The sequence below is a fragment of the Salvelinus namaycush genome, chromosome 16 (genome assembly GCF_016432855.1).
Source record: "Salvelinus namaycush isolate Seneca chromosome 16, SaNama_1.0, whole genome shotgun sequence".
Taxonomy (NCBI): Eukaryota; Metazoa; Chordata; class Actinopteri; order Salmoniformes; family Salmonidae; genus Salvelinus; species Salvelinus namaycush.
In genome coordinates this window covers 395086-415973 of record NC_052322.1, presented here as the reverse complement: position 1 = coordinate 415973, position 20888 = coordinate 395086, and the positions used below count along the sequence as shown (strand labels likewise).

General features: G+C 44.2%; 1 protein-coding gene across 3 annotated transcripts; it reads left to right on the top strand.

The window, feature by feature from the left end:
* The first annotated feature begins 3305 nt into the window (after positions 1 to 3305).
* On the top strand, positions 3306 to 20620 carry telo2 (TEL2, telomere maintenance 2, homolog (S. cerevisiae)). 3 transcript variants are annotated; one of them, XM_039010284.1, is made up of 20 exons: positions 3306 to 3561; positions 3838 to 4191; positions 5137 to 5414; positions 5567 to 5635; positions 5748 to 5895; positions 6007 to 6109; positions 6197 to 6265; positions 6351 to 6492; positions 6648 to 6784; positions 7051 to 7247; positions 7461 to 7549; positions 12771 to 12862; positions 12953 to 13069; positions 13723 to 13794; positions 13897 to 14070; positions 14207 to 14298; positions 14471 to 14570; positions 14767 to 14831; positions 14942 to 15057; positions 20117 to 20620. In XM_039010284.1, exons 2-20 carry the CDS (start codon positions 3848 to 3850, stop codon positions 20233 to 20235), a joined length of 2523 nt encoding a protein of 840 aa, XP_038866212.1. In that variant the 5' UTR covers positions 3306 to 3561; positions 3838 to 3847; the 3' UTR covers positions 20236 to 20620. The 3 variants fall into 3 exon arrangements, with proteins under 3 accessions (XP_038866212.1, XP_038866211.1, XP_038866213.1); XM_039010283.1 differs by having other exon boundaries at positions 5134 to 5414; XM_039010285.1 differs by having other exon boundaries at positions 5134 to 5414; positions 19691 to 20235.
* Positions 20621 to 20888: the final 268 nt, after the last annotated feature.

Sequence of the window (20888 nt, the reverse complement as noted above, 5' to 3'; positions counted from 1 at the left end):
GGTCGACATTTGATTGTGAGGAATTCTAAATCTGGTGAACAGAATGACTTGAGTTCCTGTATGTTGTTATGATCACACCACGTCTCGTTGATCATAAGGCATACACCCCCGCCCCTCTTCTTACCAGAAAGATGTTTGTTTCTGTCGGCGCGATGCGTGAAGAAACCAGCTGGCTGCAACGACTCCGTTAGCGTCTCTTGAGTGAGCCATGTTTCCGTGAAGCAAAGAACGTTACAATCCCTGATGTCTCTCTGGAATGTTACCCTTGCTCGGATTTCATCATCCTTATTGTCAAGAGACTGGACATTGGCGAGTAGTATGCTAGGGAGTGGAGTGCGATGTGCCCGTCTCCGAAGCCTGACCAGGAGACCGCTTCGTTTGCCCCTTTTTCGGCGTCGTTGTTTAGGGTCACCGGCTGGGATCAGATCCATTGTATTGGGTGGAAGGCAAAACACAGGATCCTCTTCGGGACAGTCATATTCCTGGTTGTAACGATGGTGAGTTGACGTTGCTCTTATATCCAGTAGTTCCCCCCGACTGTATGTAATGAAACCTAAGATTACCTGGGGTACCAATGTAAGGAATAACACATAAAAAACTAAATACTGCATAGTTCCCTAGGAACGCGAAGCGAGGCGGCCATCTCGGTCGGCGCCGGAAGTTACAGGCAAGGATATCGCTGCCATTAAGATTGCATCTAAATCAACCATTTATCGGATCATCAAGAACTTCAAGGAGAGCAGTTCAATTGTTGTGAAGAAGGCTTCAGGGCGCCCAAGAAAGTCCAGCAAGCGCCAGGACCGTCTCCTAAAGTTGATTCAGCTGTGGGATCGGGGCACCACCAGTACAGAGCTTGCTCAGGAATGGCAGCAGGCAGGTGTGAGTGCATCTGCACGCACAGTTAGGCGAAGACTTTTGGAGGATGGCCTGGTGTCAAGAAGGGCAGCAAAGAAGCCACTTCAAACATCAGTGACAGACTGATATTCTGCAAAGGGTACAGGGATTGGACTGCTGAGGACTGGGGTAAAGTCATTGTCTCTGATGAATTCCCTTTCCAATTGTTTGGGACATCCGGGAAAAAAGCTTGTCCGGAGAAGAAAAGGTGAGCGTACCATCAGTCCTGTGTCATGCCAAGAGTAAAGCATCCTGAGACCATTCATGTGTGGGGTTGCTTCTTAGCCAAGGGAGTGGGCTCACTCACAGTTTTGCCTAAGAACACAGCCATGAATAAAGAATGGTACCAACATCCTCCGAGAGCAACTTCACCCAACCATCCAGGAACAGTTTGGTGACGAACAATGCCTTTTCCAGCCTGATGGAGCCCCTTGCCATAAGGCAAAAGTGATAACTAAGTGGCTCGGGGAACAAAACATCGATATTTTGGGTCCATGGCCAGGAAACTCCCCAGACCTTAATCCCATTGAGAACTTGTGGTCAATCCTCAAGAGGCGGGTGGACAAACAAAACCCCACAAATTCTGACAAACTCCAAGCATTGATTATGCAAGAATGGGCTGCCATCAGTCAGGATGAGGCCCAGAAGTTAATTGACAGCATGCCAGGGCGGATTGCAGAGTTCTTGAAAAAGAAGGCTCAACACTGCAAATATTGACTCTTTGCATCAACTTCATGTAATTGACAATAAAAGTATTTGACACTTATGAAATGCTTGTAATTATACTTCAGTATTCCATAGTAACATCTGACAAAAATATCTAAAGACACTGAAGCAGCAAACTTTGTGGAAATTAATATTTGTGTCATTTTCAAAACGTTTGGCCATGACTGTAGATACAGAATATATGAAGGCATACGAGAGCACCTACTGACCAGAGCACCCACTGATGGGATCGACCATTTGTATTGTCTTTGTATTGTTGTTGTTTTAATCAAATTTAAAAAATGAAGACCTACATAATGAAAAAGACAATGGTATCTCGTAACCATGGTAAGGATGTGGTTTCCATGGAGAAGAATGCAGTATCCTTTGAAGTGTCTTGACCAAAAGTTTTTGTGATATAGACCAATATATTTCCTGGATTGCTGCTCATTGGAGGATTGTACCAATAATTAATTTTCTCACAATTTTGCTGCAAATCCAGTGTTTTATTTTACCAAATTAATAAAAGAATGTCCCTCTATGTGACAAGGGAGAACTCAAATGGTAAGTTTCTTTGTAAATTGTGCAGGCATTCAAACATGTGCCCAGTATAATCTTCAGGTAATTAATATTATATGTCTATGTTTTGGATGAAAAACAACTGTCTAATACAATAGTTTGACATAGCTCTCTCTTGTGTCGCCCATTCTATGCAGAGGAAGCCTTTCCCCCTCTATCCCCAACTCCGCTGTCCCATGGAGACCTTGTCCATCCCCAGAACATCCCCAGCAAGGTCCCTGCCTTTTTCCACTCTCAACCTTATCAATACTGGAGCCCTTCATCTCCAACCCATCATACCCACCTGCTGGCTATGGACATGTACTATCAGAGCCCACCACCAGCCTCTGCCCCCTGGGAACAGCAAAGTCCTAGCTATACTGGCTATACACCATCCTCTCATACTGAGCAACAGTATGGACACGTCTACAATTATCCCCTCTCCCATGGAGATCACTACCATACCATGCAGTATCAGGGGGCTCCATGGTTGCCACCACCGATAAAGGTACCACAAACCCCCACCTATGACAAGCGGGTGTTGGAACAGATAGGGCCTGTGTGTCCTCTGATGGTAGCCATGATGGTGTCAGGTATACCAGTGGTCCCTGTGGTTGGGATAGGCTTGGGTAGTGTGCGGTTAACAGCCCAACGGTTCATGGAAATGAACCCGAGGATGGATCTGCTTTGGAAGGAGGAGATGGAGGATATTCTGGCATCATTCAACAGTTTTGAGGAGGAGAGATGCTGGAGTGACGGATCATTCCTAGCACAGCTGTACAGCAGTCATATTCCTCTTGGCTAGTTTGACCACTTCGTCTGATAGGGCTAGGAGAGGCTTGTACAATAAAACATATTTAGTACAATATTGAGTTTTATATGACCAGTACAATATTATCATTTCATTTTTATATTGTGGAAAGTAGCCGCCTACCTCGATGTCGAATATTGATTTTACTTACACTGGTATGTGTATGCATGTTTTCAATTCAGGTTCACTCAGAATAAAAGAAAAGTCGCAATAAAAAGTCTGACTTGTTACAAACATGTTGCCCTGTTGAATGTAACTCAAAAGTCCTCTCACGGAACTTTTCTTGATACACATTGCGTACTTTTATTCAGTACGGACATATTTTGTTAGCGCACTCATTTAGCGCAGCAGGCGTTTTGTTATTTTGTATCGTGAAAAAATAGCTAAGACTAGCTAGAAAAATATAGGTTGTTTTTAAAGCAGTTTGAACCTTAGTCTGTTTTGGGCTGCAGTATTTGTTCAATTAGATTAATTCACAGCGTGAAACCGTTTCAAATGTGTCGTTTATCACCCCGTGAGTAGACCAGAGGTGTGGGAATACAACCTGTTATTCTGGCTAATGGTGGCTACTGGCTAGTTAGCTAAACATTCAGGTGAGTGCCTAATAGTCTTTCATCAGTATCCCAACATAGGACTTCTTCTATTGACGTCTGTGTGAACGTCTGTAGTTAATTGGACCAATAATAGCAAATAAGGGATCGGGCTGTCAGTAGTTAGCTAGCTAAATAAAATCTCATGATGCTGTTAACAGACAGATGTATGCATTTATTATGTAACGTTAACGTTACCTAGGTAGGAAGCTAGCTAGCAGTGATTTGAAAGTATTGGTAGAACACGTGAACCATATAAACTCATCTTGTCCCCAACAGGTGTTGGAGAATGATGCAGTCCCTAACCCCAGATGTTGAAGTTCGACTCTCAGTGGGCCAATGCGTCCGAACTCTCACTACCTCCAACGAGAAGGAAGAGGTGACCAAAACTCTACACACACTAACCAGTTACCTGGACGATGGGCCTCAGAGTACAATTACATCAGCTCAGCGAGCAGAGTTCAGTCGAGCCCACTACACCCGGACCCTACAGTTTCTCATCAGTAACATCAATGCTGATTGGCTCCAGCTTCTTACCGTTGCCCAGTGCACAGAATTGTGGGATGGTTTGTTCCTCCGAGGTCCTCCAGACCAGACTCTGTTAGTGCTGATGGATGGTATCAGCTCAATGAGGTGAGAAAAATGTTTGAAGATGTTAATAGTGGATACTTAGTCTTTTAGAATCCATGGGGCCATACCCATACTCATTCGAACCATGGACCACAGCGCGGCCAATGTATACAACAATCCCAACGCTATATGTCTAAACGTTAATAGTGCAAGTCGGTTTTGGAATCTTTGGAAGTTAACTTTAATATCATCTAGAAATAATTTTACAAATATAAAATATATACGTACTGTACACCTTCTAAACAGTTGCAGCTGACAGTATTTTTCAGTTACCCTTTTCTGTCTTTCTTCTTCCGTTACACAAAGGCATTCAGAGATGCTGGAAAGCTAACATAATTGCAAAAGGGTTTTCTAATGATCAATTATCCTTTTAAAATGATCAACTTGGATTAGCTAACACAATGTGCCATTGGAACACAGGTGTGATGGTTGCTGATAATGGGTCTCTGTATGCCTATGTAGATATTCCATAAATTATCAGCCGTTTCCAGTTACAACAGTCTTTTACAACATTAACAATGTCTACACTGTATTTCTGATCTATTTTAATGGACCAAAAATGTGATTTTTCTAAGTGTACATTTTTAAGTGACAAGTACATTTCTAATTGACCCCAAACTTTTGAACGGTAGTATATTACTCAATGATATTACATTTCCAAAGGTTTTCAAAACCATAAGTGAGGATTGTTAATGTTTAAACAGAGCATCTGGGCTGTTTGCACATTCCATGCGACAGCGAGACAGGAAAATAAATTGACATTGATGCATTACAATGCATTGACAGTCAATATAATGGGCTACTTGATATTGTGAATAACTGTGTCTTTGCTGCCGGTGACCTGTTTGGTAATGATATACTCATCTTGTACATTTCTCTAATTGATTCTCCTTGTTTGTGTGTGTGTTTTGGTGTGCATGAATGTGTGTGATCATCTATCTCCAGCAGCCCCAGTGCAGGTCTGGACCGTTTAGTCAGCATCCTAGAGCGGTTCCTTCAGAGTGGTCGTCTGACAGTCCTACTGTGGACCCGCTGTCAGGGGAAGGGTCTCTCCGACTCTCCCCAGCTCAGAGAGACCCTGCTGGGCCGCCTGGTGGCTCTGCCTGACCTGACTGCCAACCAGCTGCACCACCACAACAAGACCATCTTCCTCCCCCAGCAGTACTACCCCCTATTGGCCAGAGATATGCTCACTGTGCTAGAGAGAACCTGTCAGGCTCTGAGAGGTGTGTATGCCCATCCATCAGTTTATGTCTACTTTATATAATGCAGAAGATTGATTAAGGGCCTATTTATGGCTGTTTTAACTTTAACTGTCTTATTGGAAATGTATTTTATTTATGTGTGTAACTCACTGTCAATACACTGTTGTCCCCAGATAGAAAAGACTGCTCTCTGACTTTTGTGGCCCAGGCACTGGGGAAGGCCTGTGTTCAGGGACACAGTGGTAAGCAAGGCTGCAAACAGCATGTGTTCCTCCTGCATTGATGATTGTCAACTGTAACACTTTCCCATTGTATCATCAGAAATGTTACATAATTGTGTGTTTCTCTCTGCAGGGTTAGTATTTGGGGTGCTGGCCCCTCGCCTCTCCTTCTGCACGCGTTCAGACATGGTGTGGCAAAGGGTGTGCTGGAAGCTGCTGGAGAATGTCCCAGAGCGCTGGCTGGAGAGTGTGCTCACTGGAATGGTGCAGGCTGTCAACAGGTGAGGGATGGGAGATAGCTAGAAGTTATCAAAAGGTGTCAAAAATAGACTTTTTAATGCACCGCATTTACCCCTCTCTCTCTCATAATGTAAGTGTTATTTTTCCCCTAGACCTGATGCTCTGTCCAGGATCATGGGGAACCTGGTGTTGAAGAACAAAAAGGCCCAGTTTGTCATCACCCATAAACTGCTGCTGCTCCAATACAAGTATGAGGTGAGACGGTGAACTGATGGTGAGTCTAGTCAATCTATCATTGTTGGAAATTGTTATAGCTGAAGTCTTTAACTTCCTTTCTCTCAGACTCGTGTGTTGAGCATTCTTCTGGGCTACCTGGCTCAGGACAGGGAGAGAAGGCCACTACTTATACAGGTGAGTGTACAATGTATAAGACTTGTGTTGTTATGATATATGGGTATTTATGATCATGTTATTGACTGTGTGTGCGTGTGTCCAGGTGCTGCGGTCGCTGTGCCAGGCCTGGGCTAACCCCAGTGCAGTCAGACACACCCCTCTGGAGCAGCAGCTCTATGTGAGCCGGGCTCTGCTGCTGTGTGTGGGACTACTGAGTGATGCAGAGCTACAGGACCTACGCTCAGGTAACACTCCCAGCACTACGGCACAGAATTATGTAACACGGTCAGAGGTGTTCACACTACTTTCTGCCCTGTCCGTCTCTGGGTGGTGTTCTTTTGGGCATTTTCCTGCCCAATCAAACACGACCCTGTTGTCCTTTCTCCTTCCTCCCTGTCAGAGCTGCTGCAGTGCATGCTGGGAGGGATGCAGAGCCACCTGGACAGCAGTGTAGTCCGTGTGAGGCGCATGGGCATGGTGGTGGGGGAGTGTCTCAGCTCCCGCATGGACGTCAATGGAGCCAAACTCAAATTCGAAGTACTGTATTGTATGGCACCCTTCCCAAGGCTTTGGGTGCATCTCTATAGTCTGAAGTGGCTCACTGTCCCTATTTTTCTTTTCTCTGCTCATACTGATCTGAAAGAACTGAACGGGTGAAAACAAATACCATAATGCTTTCTCCTATTTACTGTTCAGATCAGTGCACATTAAAGAAAGGAGATAGGCTATGTCTGTCTTGTTATGAGTCCTGTGTAGGACTCGGGAAAGGGTGTGTGTTCATTTGTTGTGTTTCTCCCGCTCAGTATGAGCATGATGAGGAGACCAAGGAGCTGCTCTCACTGATGACTCCACTGTCTGAGGAAGAAACAGAGCCGCTTGATGACAGATTGGATCTTTCTCAAGACGTCAAAGGGCAGACTGTACCCTCTCAGGCAGTACCATCCCAGGCTGCTTCCGTGGCCCAGAAATCAGGAGCTGACCCAGACTCAGAGCTGGATAGGTAAGAGATAGTATTATCATAATCAAACCCATAACACTCTGTAATACCTCTTGTTATACACTACATGTATTAACATAATTTTTGTCTGTGAGACTGAAGTTTTATATTTATTTCAAATCACTACAATCTTCCCATGGACAGTTAAGAAAGCATGGTATAGTAGTGTTGTATTGATTAGGCTCTATGTCCCTGTCCTGTGTGTGTTTGAACCAGTGATGATGAGCTCACCCCCTATGACATGTCAGCTGACCAGGAGATGAGCCAAGCTGCCCCACCTCGCTACCTCCGAGACTGTCTGGAGGGTAAGATACAGTATATAGGTCTCTCCATGGGTGGGAGATGGACAAAGCAACACGTTGTATTTTACAGCAAAAGCTGCAGCAGAAGTGAACTCCTTTGACTTTCGTCCTCGCTTGCGTGTGCGCAACTGGCTGGGGAACAACGCGTTTGTGCTGAGGGCTCCGTGGGTTAACTCGTTTAAACCTGTCTGAAGGCTATCATATATAGGTTAATTTATGCTCTAAAATTATGTTTGTTTATATGGGCAGAATATTGTATAAAATTAAGAAAAATGCCCTGCATTCGTTGCCTTCATTTTAGACTAAATAAATAAAACAAGTTTGGGGGAATATCTTGAAAAATGTAATCCATAAGCCTACTCATGCATTAATTCATAAAAATGTGCACATATAAATAAATACAATTTCAACCTTGTAATAAGTATTAGGCTGTAGTGATCGGTACCAGTAGCCTGTGTAAAGTCTATCAATAGGCTACGAGTTGCATTTTTTAGATATGAAAAAGAGGGAAATATTACTCCACTGCATGTAGGAGAGTGTCCAGACGACTGTGAGCTGATTAACCAGTAGGCTAGGGGTGAACGTTATCATCTGAATAGGAGACCCATTATAGGCCATCACCTAACTTGCGCGATTCTTCAATAGGCTATGCGTAGGCTAATAGACCTACTTGTGGGGTGCGCATTTGGTATCCAATTGTTTAGTTAGGCCTAGTGATATTGTCGACCATCATCAGCTGATCCAGGAAATGTTTTTCTGAATGACAGTCAAGTGACAAACAGCCTATAGCATGCAATGAAAAAACAGCCTGGGCAGGAAAACAGTGTTCGTAAGAATGTCCAGAATATTTTGATGTCTTGTTCATTGCGCCAGTGAAGTCAGTTGGATCCAATCCAATACCCCTTCATTTATGTTGATTATCTGCTACTGTCTGCTGGATTTACAGCCGTGTCTACAAGATTTAACAGAGAAAGCATCAATGTAACGTGTTAATGTTTTCATGTTTCTGTGCGTCGGATTAGACACGGAGTCTAGGCTGCTGTGTGCAATTGTGTAGGATAGCCTAGGCCAGTGGTTCCCAAACTTTTTTTTTTTAATAGTCCTATACCCCTCGAAACATACAACCTCCAGCTGCGTACCCCCTCTAGCACCATGGTCAGCGCACTCTGAAATGTTGTTTCTTTGCCATCATTGTAAGCCTGCCACACACACACACACACTATTCAATACATTTATTAAACATAAGAATGAGTGTGAGTTTTTGTCACAACCCGGCTCGTGGGAAGTGACAAATAGCTCTTATAGGACCAGGGCACAAATAATAATATAATAATAATCAATAATTTTGCTCTTTATTTAGCCATCTTACATATACAACTTTATTTGTTCATTGAAAATTCACCACAGGTTAATGAGAAGGGTGTGCTTGAAATGAGGCACATAACTCTTTAATGTTGGGTTGTATTAGAGAGAGTCTGTCTTAAATCATTTTCCACACACAGTCTGTCCCTTTATTTAGTTTTCATGCTAGTGAGGGCTGACAATCCACTCTCACATAGGTACGTGGTTGCAAAGGGTATCTGTGTCTTAACAGTGCACAGCCCAATCCAGAGATCTGGCAGGCTTCTGATTTAAATTCAATTTTCACAGAACCGCTTGTTGCACTTTCGATGAGGCTCTCTTGTTCAGATATCGGTAAGTGGACTGGAGGCAGGGAATGAAAGCGAGAACGAATCCAGTTGTTTGTTATCCGTTTCGGGAAAGTACCTGCATAATTGCGCACCCAGCTCACTCAGGTGCTTCTCTATATCACATTTGACATTGTCCGTAAGCTTGAGTTCATTTGCACACCAAAAAATATTCAATGATGGAAAGACCTGTGTCTTTTCCTTGTTAATGCAGACAAAGAAGAGCTCCAACTTCTTAATCATAGCCTCAATTTTGTCCTGCACATTGAATATAGTTGTGGAGAGTCCCTGTAATCCTAGATTCAGATCATTCAGGCGTGGAAAAAACATCACCCAGATAGGCCAGTCGTGTGAAACTCGTCATCAGACAAGTGAAAATTATGGTCAGTAAACAAAGCTCGTCTCTCAATTTAAAAGAATTGTGTCAATACTTTGCCCCTTGATAACCAGCGCACTTCTGTATGTTGTAAAAGTGTTACATGGTTTGCCCATATCATTGTATAGTGCATAAAATACACAAGAGTTCAGGGCCTTTGCTTTAACAAACCTAACAATTTTCACTGTTGTGTCCAAAACGTCTTTCAAGCTGTCAGGCATACCTTTGACAGCAAGAGCCTTTCAGTGGATGCTGCAGGGTACCCAAGTGGCGTCGGGAGCAACTGCTTGCAAGCGCATTACCACTCCACTATGTCTCCCTGTCATGGCTTTTGCGCCATCAGTACAGATACCAACACATGTTGACCACCAAAGTCTATTTGATGTCACAAAGCTGTCCAGTACTTTAAAAATATCCTCTTCTGTTGTCCTGGTTTCCAGTGGTTTGCAGAAGAGGATGTCTTCCTAATTGACCTCCCCATAAACGTAACGGGTATATACCATGAGCTGTGCCAGGTCCGCCCAGTCTGTTGACTCATTCAGCTGTAACTCATAGAATTCACTGGCTTGTATACGAAGCAGTAATTGTTTCAAAACATCTCCTGCCATTTCACTGATGCGTTGTGAAACAGTGTTGTTTGATGAAGTCATCGTCTGTATAGTTTTTTTTGTCTTTTTTCCCCCAGCATTGTCCCAGCCATATCCGCGGCAGCAGGAAGAATTAGGCCCTCCAAAATAGTATGGGGCTTGCTTGTCTTTGCCACCCGGTAGCTCACCATATAAGACTCATCTAGCCCCTTCTTATTAATGTTATCTGTTGCTGTTACACATCTTACTACTCTAAAGTCGTCTTTATTCTCACTCAAACTCCCTTGGCTTTTTCAAATTGTCATGTTTTGTTTCTGCGCAAGAGTGAAGGTTTAATCGAGTTATGAGATAGTACTTTTGCACATAACACACTCTGGCTGAGGAAAGGCACTACTCCCAATATAAGTGAACCCCAAATCAATGTAGTTCTCATCATATTGGGGCAGCCGGTAGCCTAGTGGTTAGAGCGTTGGGCCAGTAACCGAGAGGTTGCTGGATTGAATCCCCAAGCTGACAAGGTAAAAATCTGTCATTCTGCCCCTGAACATTGTAAATATGAATTTGTTCTTAACTGACTCGCCTAGTTAAATTCAAATAAATATTTGTGCCCCTTCGATGTCTGTTCGGCGCTTTCCCGGGTAAGGGGGTAGTAGCTCTTCGGCTGCATCAGATTCACAACTGTCAGTGTCCATGCTAGCTGGGCTAACAACCAATGTAGAATTACTGATGCTAGCATTGGATGTGCTCGTGGAAGCAGAACAACTTGTCGTTGACAGGTGAATGTGTAGTACTGCTGGTAGAGCTGGTATGTGTCTCTATGGCTACTCAGGCGAGGGGGAAAAAACTCACCCAAATGTATTAGAAATAAACTGTTTGAAAATGTGAATTTTTTGGAGGGGATTTTTTTTAATGTGAATCGCGTTTTTATTTGGCGTACACCCGTCGGCTTTGCTACTCCAGTTTGGGAATACCTGGCCTAGGCTATTGCACGGAACACCCAAGGTATTTCCTTTCTGTTATTCAGGACATTTTAATGACAACAAATGAGAAGCCTAGTGGGCTTATAAACAAAGTGATTTGGTGAATTTGAATGATGTAAATAATGATGATGGTAAGAGCCCCAGTAACAGATTGACTCTGATCCCTTTCATCATAGAGGCTGTTGTTACTTTGTGTCTCTAAAATCACAATGTTTCCATTACTATTGTCATGTGACAATAGGGGGGGTAGCCTAGTGGTTAAGAGCGTTGTGTCAGTAACCGAAAGGTTGCTGGTTCGAATCCTTGAGCCGACAGGGTGGAAAAATCTGCTGTTCTGCCATTGAGCAATGCAGTTAATCCCCAACAACAACTGCTCCTGGCCGCCGATGACGTGGACATCGATTAAGGCAGCCCTCCGCACCTCTCTGATTCAGAGGAGTTGGGTTAAATTGGGAAGACACATGTCGTTTGAATGCATTCAAACTTCCAAGAAGCCATTTCTTCAGACTGCCACTCCACAGAAGACTATCTAGAAAAAGCAGCGGAGATGCGCAATATGTTTCTAAGAAGAGGCTACACACAATGTGAGATGAACTGCTACAAAAATACCCACTAGAGCTAAAGAACACTCTGTCGTGTTCACCACCACATATACTTTGAACTTGCGAAAAGTGGCAGATGCTGTCGAGAAACACTGGCATGTTTTATCATCGGACCTAGCTTTGCCAGCGAAATTTAAGAATCCACCACTTATTGTATATAGGAGATGTTGCAATTTACGCGATACATTGGTCTTGACCTCCCCATAAACGTAACGGACATATACCAGGAGCTGTGCCAGGTCCGACAGTCGGTTGACTCATTCAGCTGTAACTCAAAGAATTCACTGGGTGCCAGCCACAAAAGAAAATCAGCCAGGCTCTTTTACGGCCTCTTGCCGAATGGTAGCTATAAATGCAGAGATTGCGCACAGTGCAACAATATGATGAAGTGTGAATATTTCTGCCACCGACTGACAGGAAAACGGTTCCAAATAAATTACATTATTACGTGCTCCACCACCCATGTTATCTACATGATTAAATGTCCATGTGGGCTGTGTTATGTAGGTAAAACCCGTCCTCTCAAACAGAATTTGTGAACATAAACGATAAATCAGGAGAAATGACAGGGATTATCCAATCGCAGAACATTTTAATGACCCGAAACATGACATTTCTACCTTTTTTTTAAAGATTTTGTGGCGTAGAGGAAGTTAGGATAGAAATAGTACTCTGAGCAAAAGAGAATGTTTTGGGATTTTCAACCTCCAGACATATTTTCCTGAAGGTCTTAATGATGAAATGCTGTAAATTTTGTAAATGTGAATATGAATTAAAGCTTTTTATGTTTCTTCTTGTTTCTCATTTTATTCAACTGTTACCATGTACCTGTAAAAAAAGATTGCTCATATGTGCAAGTGTCTTTTGAATGCATTCAGTTGTGCAACTGACTAGGTATCCCCCTTTCCCATTTAAGATTACTAATGCTCTCTTTATTTTACTAACTTGTTAAATGATTGGTCCATTCATCCTTCCATCCATCTCTCCCCAGCCGTCCTCTCATCTGAGGACCCAGTGAGGGTGGATCTCAGTCTGAGAGCCATTGAGGGCTTGGTGAGGAAGAACACTTCTACAGCCCGAGAGGTGAGAGGTCACACACTGTTTACTACATTCAAATGATAAGCATATAGTTCCCTTGTTATAGTCGTTCCCTTAATGTTTGTCGCTCCTCAGGTCAGTGTTGAGCTGAGCAAGGTGCTGCTGCACATGGAGGACAGGTACAACACTGTGGGCTTCCTGAGTCTCAGGCAGGCTGCTATGGTGGCCCTCACTGTCACCGACTCTGTCCCCGTAAGATATTTCACCTTAATCTTAACCATCTACCTTTTTATATTATGGTTTAGTTTCATACACTGAGTGTACAAAACATTAGGAACACCTGCTCTTTCAATGACATCGACTGACCAGATGAATCCAGGCAAAGCTATAATCCCTTATTGATGTCACTTGTTAAATCCACTTCAATCAGTGTAGATGAAGGGGAGGAGACTGGTTAAAGAAGGATTTTTAAGCCTTGAGACAATTGAGACATGGATTGTGTGTGCCATTCAGAGGGTGAATGGGTAAGACAAACTATTTAAGTGGCTTTGAATGGGGTATGGTAGTAGGTGCCAGGCGCACCGGTTTGTGTCAAGAACTGCAACGCTGTAGGGTTTTTCACACGCAACAGTTTCCCGTTTGTATCAAGAATGGTCCACCACCCAAATGACATCCAGCCAACTGGACACAACTGTGGGAAGCATTGGAGTCCAGCATCCCTGTGGAACGTTTTCGACGCCTTGTAGAGTCCATGCACCTATAATTTGAGGCTGTTCTGAGGGAAAGGGGGGTGCAGCTCAATATCAGGAACGTGTTCCTAATGTTTTGTACAGTCAGTGTGTATTATCAATATTCACTGCTAAATACACCATGTCCTTTTTAATTCTCATCCCTTTCATTCACAGGTGACTGAGTATCTGACCACGGAGTTCTACTCCATGAACTACAGTATACGACAACGGCTGGATATTTTAGAGGTGAAGAGAACACGGTTCCTCCCTAGTGTCTTTTGTGAATGTAGAATGCCTTTATAAAGGCTTCATAACTATTTATTAACTGTTGTGTCTCCCCTATGTCAGGTCCTCATTATGTCTGCGCAGGAGCTCTCTCAACCAATCACTGACAAAGGAGGTCCGTCCAAGGCCATTCAGCGGGTTACCATAGATACACCCCTTTACCCCGGCGATGACCCCATACACTGGCGACAAGTGGTGGAGAGGCGGATTCAGAGTAAGACCAAACGGCTCAGTAAGGTAGGCTGCACAACATCTTCAATAAAGTTATTTCTTTGCCTTTTAAATAATACTGGAATTAAGACTATAACCATACAGTAGCTACATCTGATTCCTGATCAATGTTAAGATGGGTTTTGTTCTGCCCTCATTTCAGGGCGTCACTCACCCCCCAGCCAAGCCCACCCCAAACCGTTATGCCCCTGTTGCTGGCCACTTCTTCTTCCCTCTGCTCAGAAACTATGACAGGTAATGTGTTGGAATGTATGTGTATGGGTCCCTAGCAAGTGAGTGTGAGACAATGTGAGAGTGTGTGTGTGTGTGTGAGATACAGTATTCTTCATTTGAAGCACAGTTTATTTGTGTTACACCTCTTGTGCTACACAATTGTATTTGAGTTCTCCTTGACCTTGACTCCTAGGCCTCAGGTGACCTTTGACCTGCTGGGCAGTGACCACCTGGTCCTGGGGAGACTGATCCACACGCTGGGACTCCTTATGCACCTATCAGTCAATGCTCCGGTAGGCTACAACTTGATTTCTTCTGGTGTCACCTCATAAAATGTCCTCCTTGCTTTGACTAGGCTAGTATTTGACTGAGTGAGGTGTCTAAAACATGTCCATTATTCGCTACTGCATATCATAATGTCACCTCAGAAAATATCCCCATTGCTGTGTCTTGACTGTGTGATTGAATGGGTTGTCTGGTGTTTTGCAGGTGGCCACTCAGATGGGCAGAGCTCTGTTGGACTTTGTCTGGGCCGTACGCTACCACGTTGACCAGTGAGTCTATACACACGTCATAAATAGGAAACTGTTTGAGTGTGGGTAGGAAGGAAGGTCTTTTGTCCAACTGGTCTATGGCTTACCCAACCTCTGTATTTCCAACATAGGATGGTGCGGCGAGGAGTCCTATTTGCTGTCTGCTCCGTCTTTCTGAGCATGCCCAGTCAGAGTTTGCTGGTGGAGCTCAGTGATCAGCTGTTTGAGACCAGAGCATGGCTGGCAGGTGAGAATACAGGGCAGAGCAATAAAGTATCACTTCTGTTACTATATACAAGAGTAGAGACCAGACTACTGTATCTCAACATACTTGACAGAGTTGTCTCACCCAGTCAATTCAGGAAGTACAGTTTATTGACATTAGTAGTAGTTTATTATGATTACATGTAGGCCGTACTTGGCAGCTAAAGCTGATTTGCAGTACACGGAACATAAACAACTTTGGAAAATCACTTGGCCGCTGGATAATAGCGCCGAAGGAGATGGCTGCCGTTTTAAGGTCTCCTAACCAATTGTTCTATTGTGTGTGTGTTTTTGCATTATTTGTAAGTTATTTTGTACATAATGTTACTGCCGTTGTCTCTTATGACCGAAAAGAGCTTCTAGATATCAGGACATCGATTACTCATCTCGTACTGGAAGAATTTTTCTATAACGAGTCGGACGCGAAGGATTTACATGGCAAAGAGGGACTTGCAATTCATCTGATCATTCTTCATAACATTCTGGAGTATATGCAAATTGCCATCATACAAACTGAGGCAGCAGACTGTGAAAATTAATATTTGTGTCATTCTCAAAACTTTTGGCCACGACAGTACATACCCAAATCAGAAGCCATGGATTACAGGCAACATCTGCACTGAGCTAAGAGTAGAGCTGTCTCTTTCAAGGAGCGGGACAGAGCTTTGGACTAGTAATCGAAAGGTTGCAAGATCGAATCCCGAGCTGGCAAGGTAAAAATCTGTTCTGCCCCTGAACAAGGTAGTTAACCCACTGTTCATAGGCCGTCATTGAAAATAAGAATTTGTTCTTAACTGACTTGCCTAGTTAAATAAAGGTAAAATTTTAAAAAAATCACCCGGAATCTTACAAGAAATTACGCTATGCCCTCCGACGAACCATCAAACAGGCAACTCGTCAATACAGGACTAAGATTGAATCGTACTACACCGGCTCCGATGCTCATCGGATGTGGCAGGGTTTGCAAACTATTACAGACTACAAAGAGAAGCACAGCTGCGAGCTGCCCAGTGACACGAGCCTTCCAGACGAGCTAAATTACTTCTATGCTCGCTTCGAGGCAATCAACACTGAAGCATGCATGAGAGAATCAGCTGTTCCGGAAGACTGTGTGATCACGCTCTCTGTAGCCGATGTGAGTAAGACCTTTAAACAGGTAAACTTCCTCTAGGCCAGAGGGCCAGGCGGATTACCAGGACGTGTACTCCGAGCATGCGCTGACGAACTGGTAGGTGTCTACACTGACATTTTCAACCTGACCCTGACTGAATCTGTAATACCAACATGTTTCAAGCAGACTACCATAGTGCCTGTGCCCAAGAACACTAAGGTAACCTGCCTAAATGACTGCCGACCCGTAGCACTCACGTCTTTCGCAATGAAGTGCTTTGAAAGGCTGGTCATGGCTCACATCAACACCATTATCCCAGAAACCCTAGACTCACTCCAATTTGCATAACACCCCAACAGATCCACAGATGATGCAATCTCTATTGTACTCCACACTGCCCTTTCCTGGACAAAAGGACCCTGGGACTAAACACCTCCCTCTGCAACTGTATATTGGACTTCCTGATGGGCTGCCCCCAGGTGGAAAGGGTAGGTAACAACACATCCGACACGCTGATCCTCAACACAGGGGCACCTCAGGAGTGCGTGCTCAGTTCCCTCTTGTACTCCCTGTTCACTCATGACTACACGGCCAGGTACAACTCCTACACCATCATTAAGTTTGCCGATGACACAACATTGATAGGCCTGATCACCGACAAAGATGAGACAGCCTATAGGGAGGATGTCAGAGACCTGGCCGTGTGGTGCCAGGATAGCAACCTCTCCCTCTACGTGATCAAGACAAAGGTGATGATTGTGGACTACAGGAAAAGGAGGACCCATTCTCATCGTTGGGGCTGTAGTGGAGCAGGTTGAGAGCTTCAAGTTCCTTGGTGTCCACATCACCAAAAAACTATAATGGTCCAAACACACCAAGACAATCATGAAGAGAGCACTACAACACATTTTCCCCCTCAGGAGACTGAAAAGATTTGGCATGGGTCCTCAGATCCGCAAAAATCTCTACAGCTGCACCATCGAGAGCATTTTGACTTGTTGCATCACTGCCTGGTATGGCAACTGCTCGGCCTCCGACCGTATTGCGAACGGCCCAGTACATTACTGGGGCCAAGCTTCCTGCCATCCAGGACCTCTACACCAGGCAGTGTCAGAGGAAGGCCCTAAAAATTGTCAGACTCCAGCCACCCTAGTCATAGACTGTTCTCTCTGCTACTGCATGGCAAGCGGTACAGGAGTGCCAAGTCTCGGTCCAAAGGCTCCTTAACAGCTTCTACCCCAAGCCATAAGACTCCTGAATACCTAATCAAATGACTACCCAGACTATTTGCATTGTCTCCCCCCCCCCCCCCCCCCCCTTTACACTGCTGCTACTATGTTTGTTATCTATACCTAGTCACTTTAACTACCTAAACTCAGAAAAAAAGAAACGTCCTCTCACTGTCAACTGCGTTTATTTTCAGCAAACTTAACGTGTAAATATTTGTATGAACATAAGATTCAACAACTGAAACATAAACTGAACAAGTTCCACAGATATGTGACTAACAGAAATTGAATAATGTGTCCCTGAACAAAGGGGGGGTCAAAATCAAAAGAAACCGTTAGTATCTTATGTGGCCACCAGCTGCATTAAGTACTGCAGTGCATCTCCTTCTATTTGCCAGTTCTTGCTGTGAGATGGTACCCCACTCTTCCACCAAGGCACCTGCAAGATCCCGGACATTTCTGGGTTGAATGGCACTAGCCCTCACCCTCCGATCAAACAGGTCCCAGAGGTGCTCAATGGGATTGAGATCCGGGCTCTTCGCTGGCCATGGCAGAACACTGACATTCCTGTCTTGCAGGAAATCACACACAGAACGAGCAGTATGGCTGGTGGCATTGTCATGCTGGAGGGTCATGTCAGGATGAGCCTGCAGGAAGGGTACCACATGAGGGAGGAGGTCTTCTTCCCTGTAACGCACAGCGTTGAGATTGCCTGCAATGACAACAAGGTAAAGTCTGATGATGCTGTGACACACCGCCCCAGACCATGACGGACCCTCCACCTCCAAATCGATCCCGCTCCAGAGGCCTCTCTGTACAGGCCTCTGTGTAACGCTCATTCCTTCGACGGTAAACGTGAATCCGACCATCACCCCTGGTGAGACAAAACTGCATCTCATCAGTAAAGAGCACTTTTTGCCAGTCCTGTCTAGTCCAGCGACGGTGGGTTTTTGCCCATAGGCAATGATGTTGTTGCTGGTGATGTCTGGTGAGGACCTGCCTTACAACAGGCCTATAAGCCCTCAGTTAAGGCTCTCTCAGCCTATTGCGGACAGTCTGAGCACTGATGGAGGGATTGTGCATTCCTGGTGTAACTCGGGCAGTTGTTGTTGCCATCCAGTACCTGTCCCGCAGGTGTGACGTTCGGATGTACCGATCCTGTGCAGGTGTTGTTACACGTGGTCTGCAACTGCGAGGATGATCAGCTGTCCGTCCTGTCTCCCTGTAGCGCTGTCTTAGGCATCTCACTGTACGGACATTGCAATTTATTGTCCTGGCCACATCTGCAGTCCTCATGCCTCCTTGCAGCATGCCTAAGGCACGTTCAGATGAGCAGGGACCCTGGGCATCTTTCTTTTGGTGTTTTTCAGAGTCAGTAGAAAGGTCTCTTTAGTGTCCTAAGTTTTCATAACTGTGACCTTAATTGTCCACCGTCTGTAAGCAGTTAGTGTCTTAACGACCGTTCCACAGGTGCTTGTTCATTAATTGTTTATGGTTCATTGAACAAGCATGGGAAACTGTTTAAACCCTTTACAATGAAGATCTGTGATGTTATTTGGATTTTTACGAATTATCTTTGAAAGACAGGGTCCTGAATAAGGGACATTTCTTTTTTTGCTGAGTTTACATGTACATATTACTTCGACTAACCTGTGCCCCTGCACGTTGACTCTGTTCCGGTACCCCATGTATATTGCCTCGCTACTGTTATTTTACTGCTGCTCTTTATTTATGTTATTTTCATTTTTTACTCATCTAGTTTTTACTCCACTTTTTTTCTTAACTGCATTGTTGGTTAAGGGCTTGTAAGTAAGCATTACACTGTAAGGTCTACACCTGTTGTATTCAGCTAATGTGACAAACAATTTGATTTGGTATAATGGTCTGGGACAAGTAACTTCGTGTACCAGCCCGAGTCGTGTCAACTTGCTTTCATCCTCAGTCCTTCTCAGCTTCTCTGCATCCACACTGGACTTTGTAGGCGCACTCCTACTAATGGGCAGCACCCACTTGGGTGATGCTTAAGCTGTCACTGGTGCTAAAAAGCTCACCGCACATCAGTTCAAAGTAGTACGACTCCTTTGCTGTCGCGACACTGCAGTCCCACTTCTCAAATATAATGATTTTGTTGATGAACTGAAAATGGCAGATTGTTTTCAGGGTATTTCTGACCCTAAGACTACCATTGGGTCTCTAGCATGTCACATTAGCGCTGTAAGTTTTACACACCCTTGATGACATCATTCAGGGCTGACCTTGGTTTATGTGTATTTTAGGGATGACCAGAAGAATGTGGTTAAAAAGAGCACAGTCCAGATGTTCATGCAGCTGCTCAGTGTGTGTCAATCTGAGATAACACACACACACAGCTGGGATGAGCATTGCTGGGAAATGGAGGGAATCCAGGATATCCTGTCCTGCGCAGCCTGTCTGTGACGCCATTCACTCATCAATGGGAATTTAAATTCTCCCAAGGACATTACCAATAGTCCAGAAGACACATGAATGTTAAAAATGTTACAGAATCATAAACGTTTGGGTTTTCAATGTGAATCAACTGTGTTACATTTTTAAAAAGCCTTGCATTAAAAAAAGACATGCTTGTTTTATTGCTTGAACAGCCTCATTGTTCCTAATGGTTAATTTCTACCTGTTTACGGTAATAATGATACTCATGGTCCAACCTGTTGTGCTGTTGACAGACGTAGCTGAAGTGGACCCTGATGCAGACTGCAGGAACCTGGCCGTGCAGAGCCTGGTGCTGCTGGAGAAGAGTCTGAAGAATGAAATGAACCCTGCTGCACTGGTCCTGCAATCATGATCACACCATGATGATACACAGTGGACCTTTAAGTCCTATCCCTCTGGTGTACAAAAGGCAACAGACAGCTAGTGTATTGGTTGTGACTGCTGGTGTATTGGTAGTGACTGCTTTAGGACACTGGTTGTGACAGGAGTACAAATTATGCTTGCCAAAAGGAACTGGCTGGCAGAAAGCCCGAGGATGTGGCGGACACTGGACACTGAAGGATGTCCTTTAAGCTAGAACTACAGGTGCTGCTGGTCCACCATATCCTGAAATGAATAAATGCACGCCAAAGGAAAGAAGTATGTTTATGTGAAGGAGGAGTGTGGAACAGTGCTACACATACACTGCATTGCTTGCTGTTTGGGGTTTTAGGCTGTGTTTCTGTGTAGCACTTTGTGACATCGGCTGATGTAAAAAGGGCTTCATAGATACATGTGATTGATTGAAATCCAATAAGAAATCATAGCTTTCATCTGGATTGAGTCTGTCATGGATAGAGCAGGTGTTCCTAATGTTTTGTACACAGTGTATATACACACACAAACTAATTCATTAAGCAGTTGAAACATACCAAGACTGGAAAGGAGGATGTCATTAGACAAAAATAAATGACATGTATTAAAATGTTTGTGGAGGATGTCTTTTTTTTTCTGTTTCCTGACCAG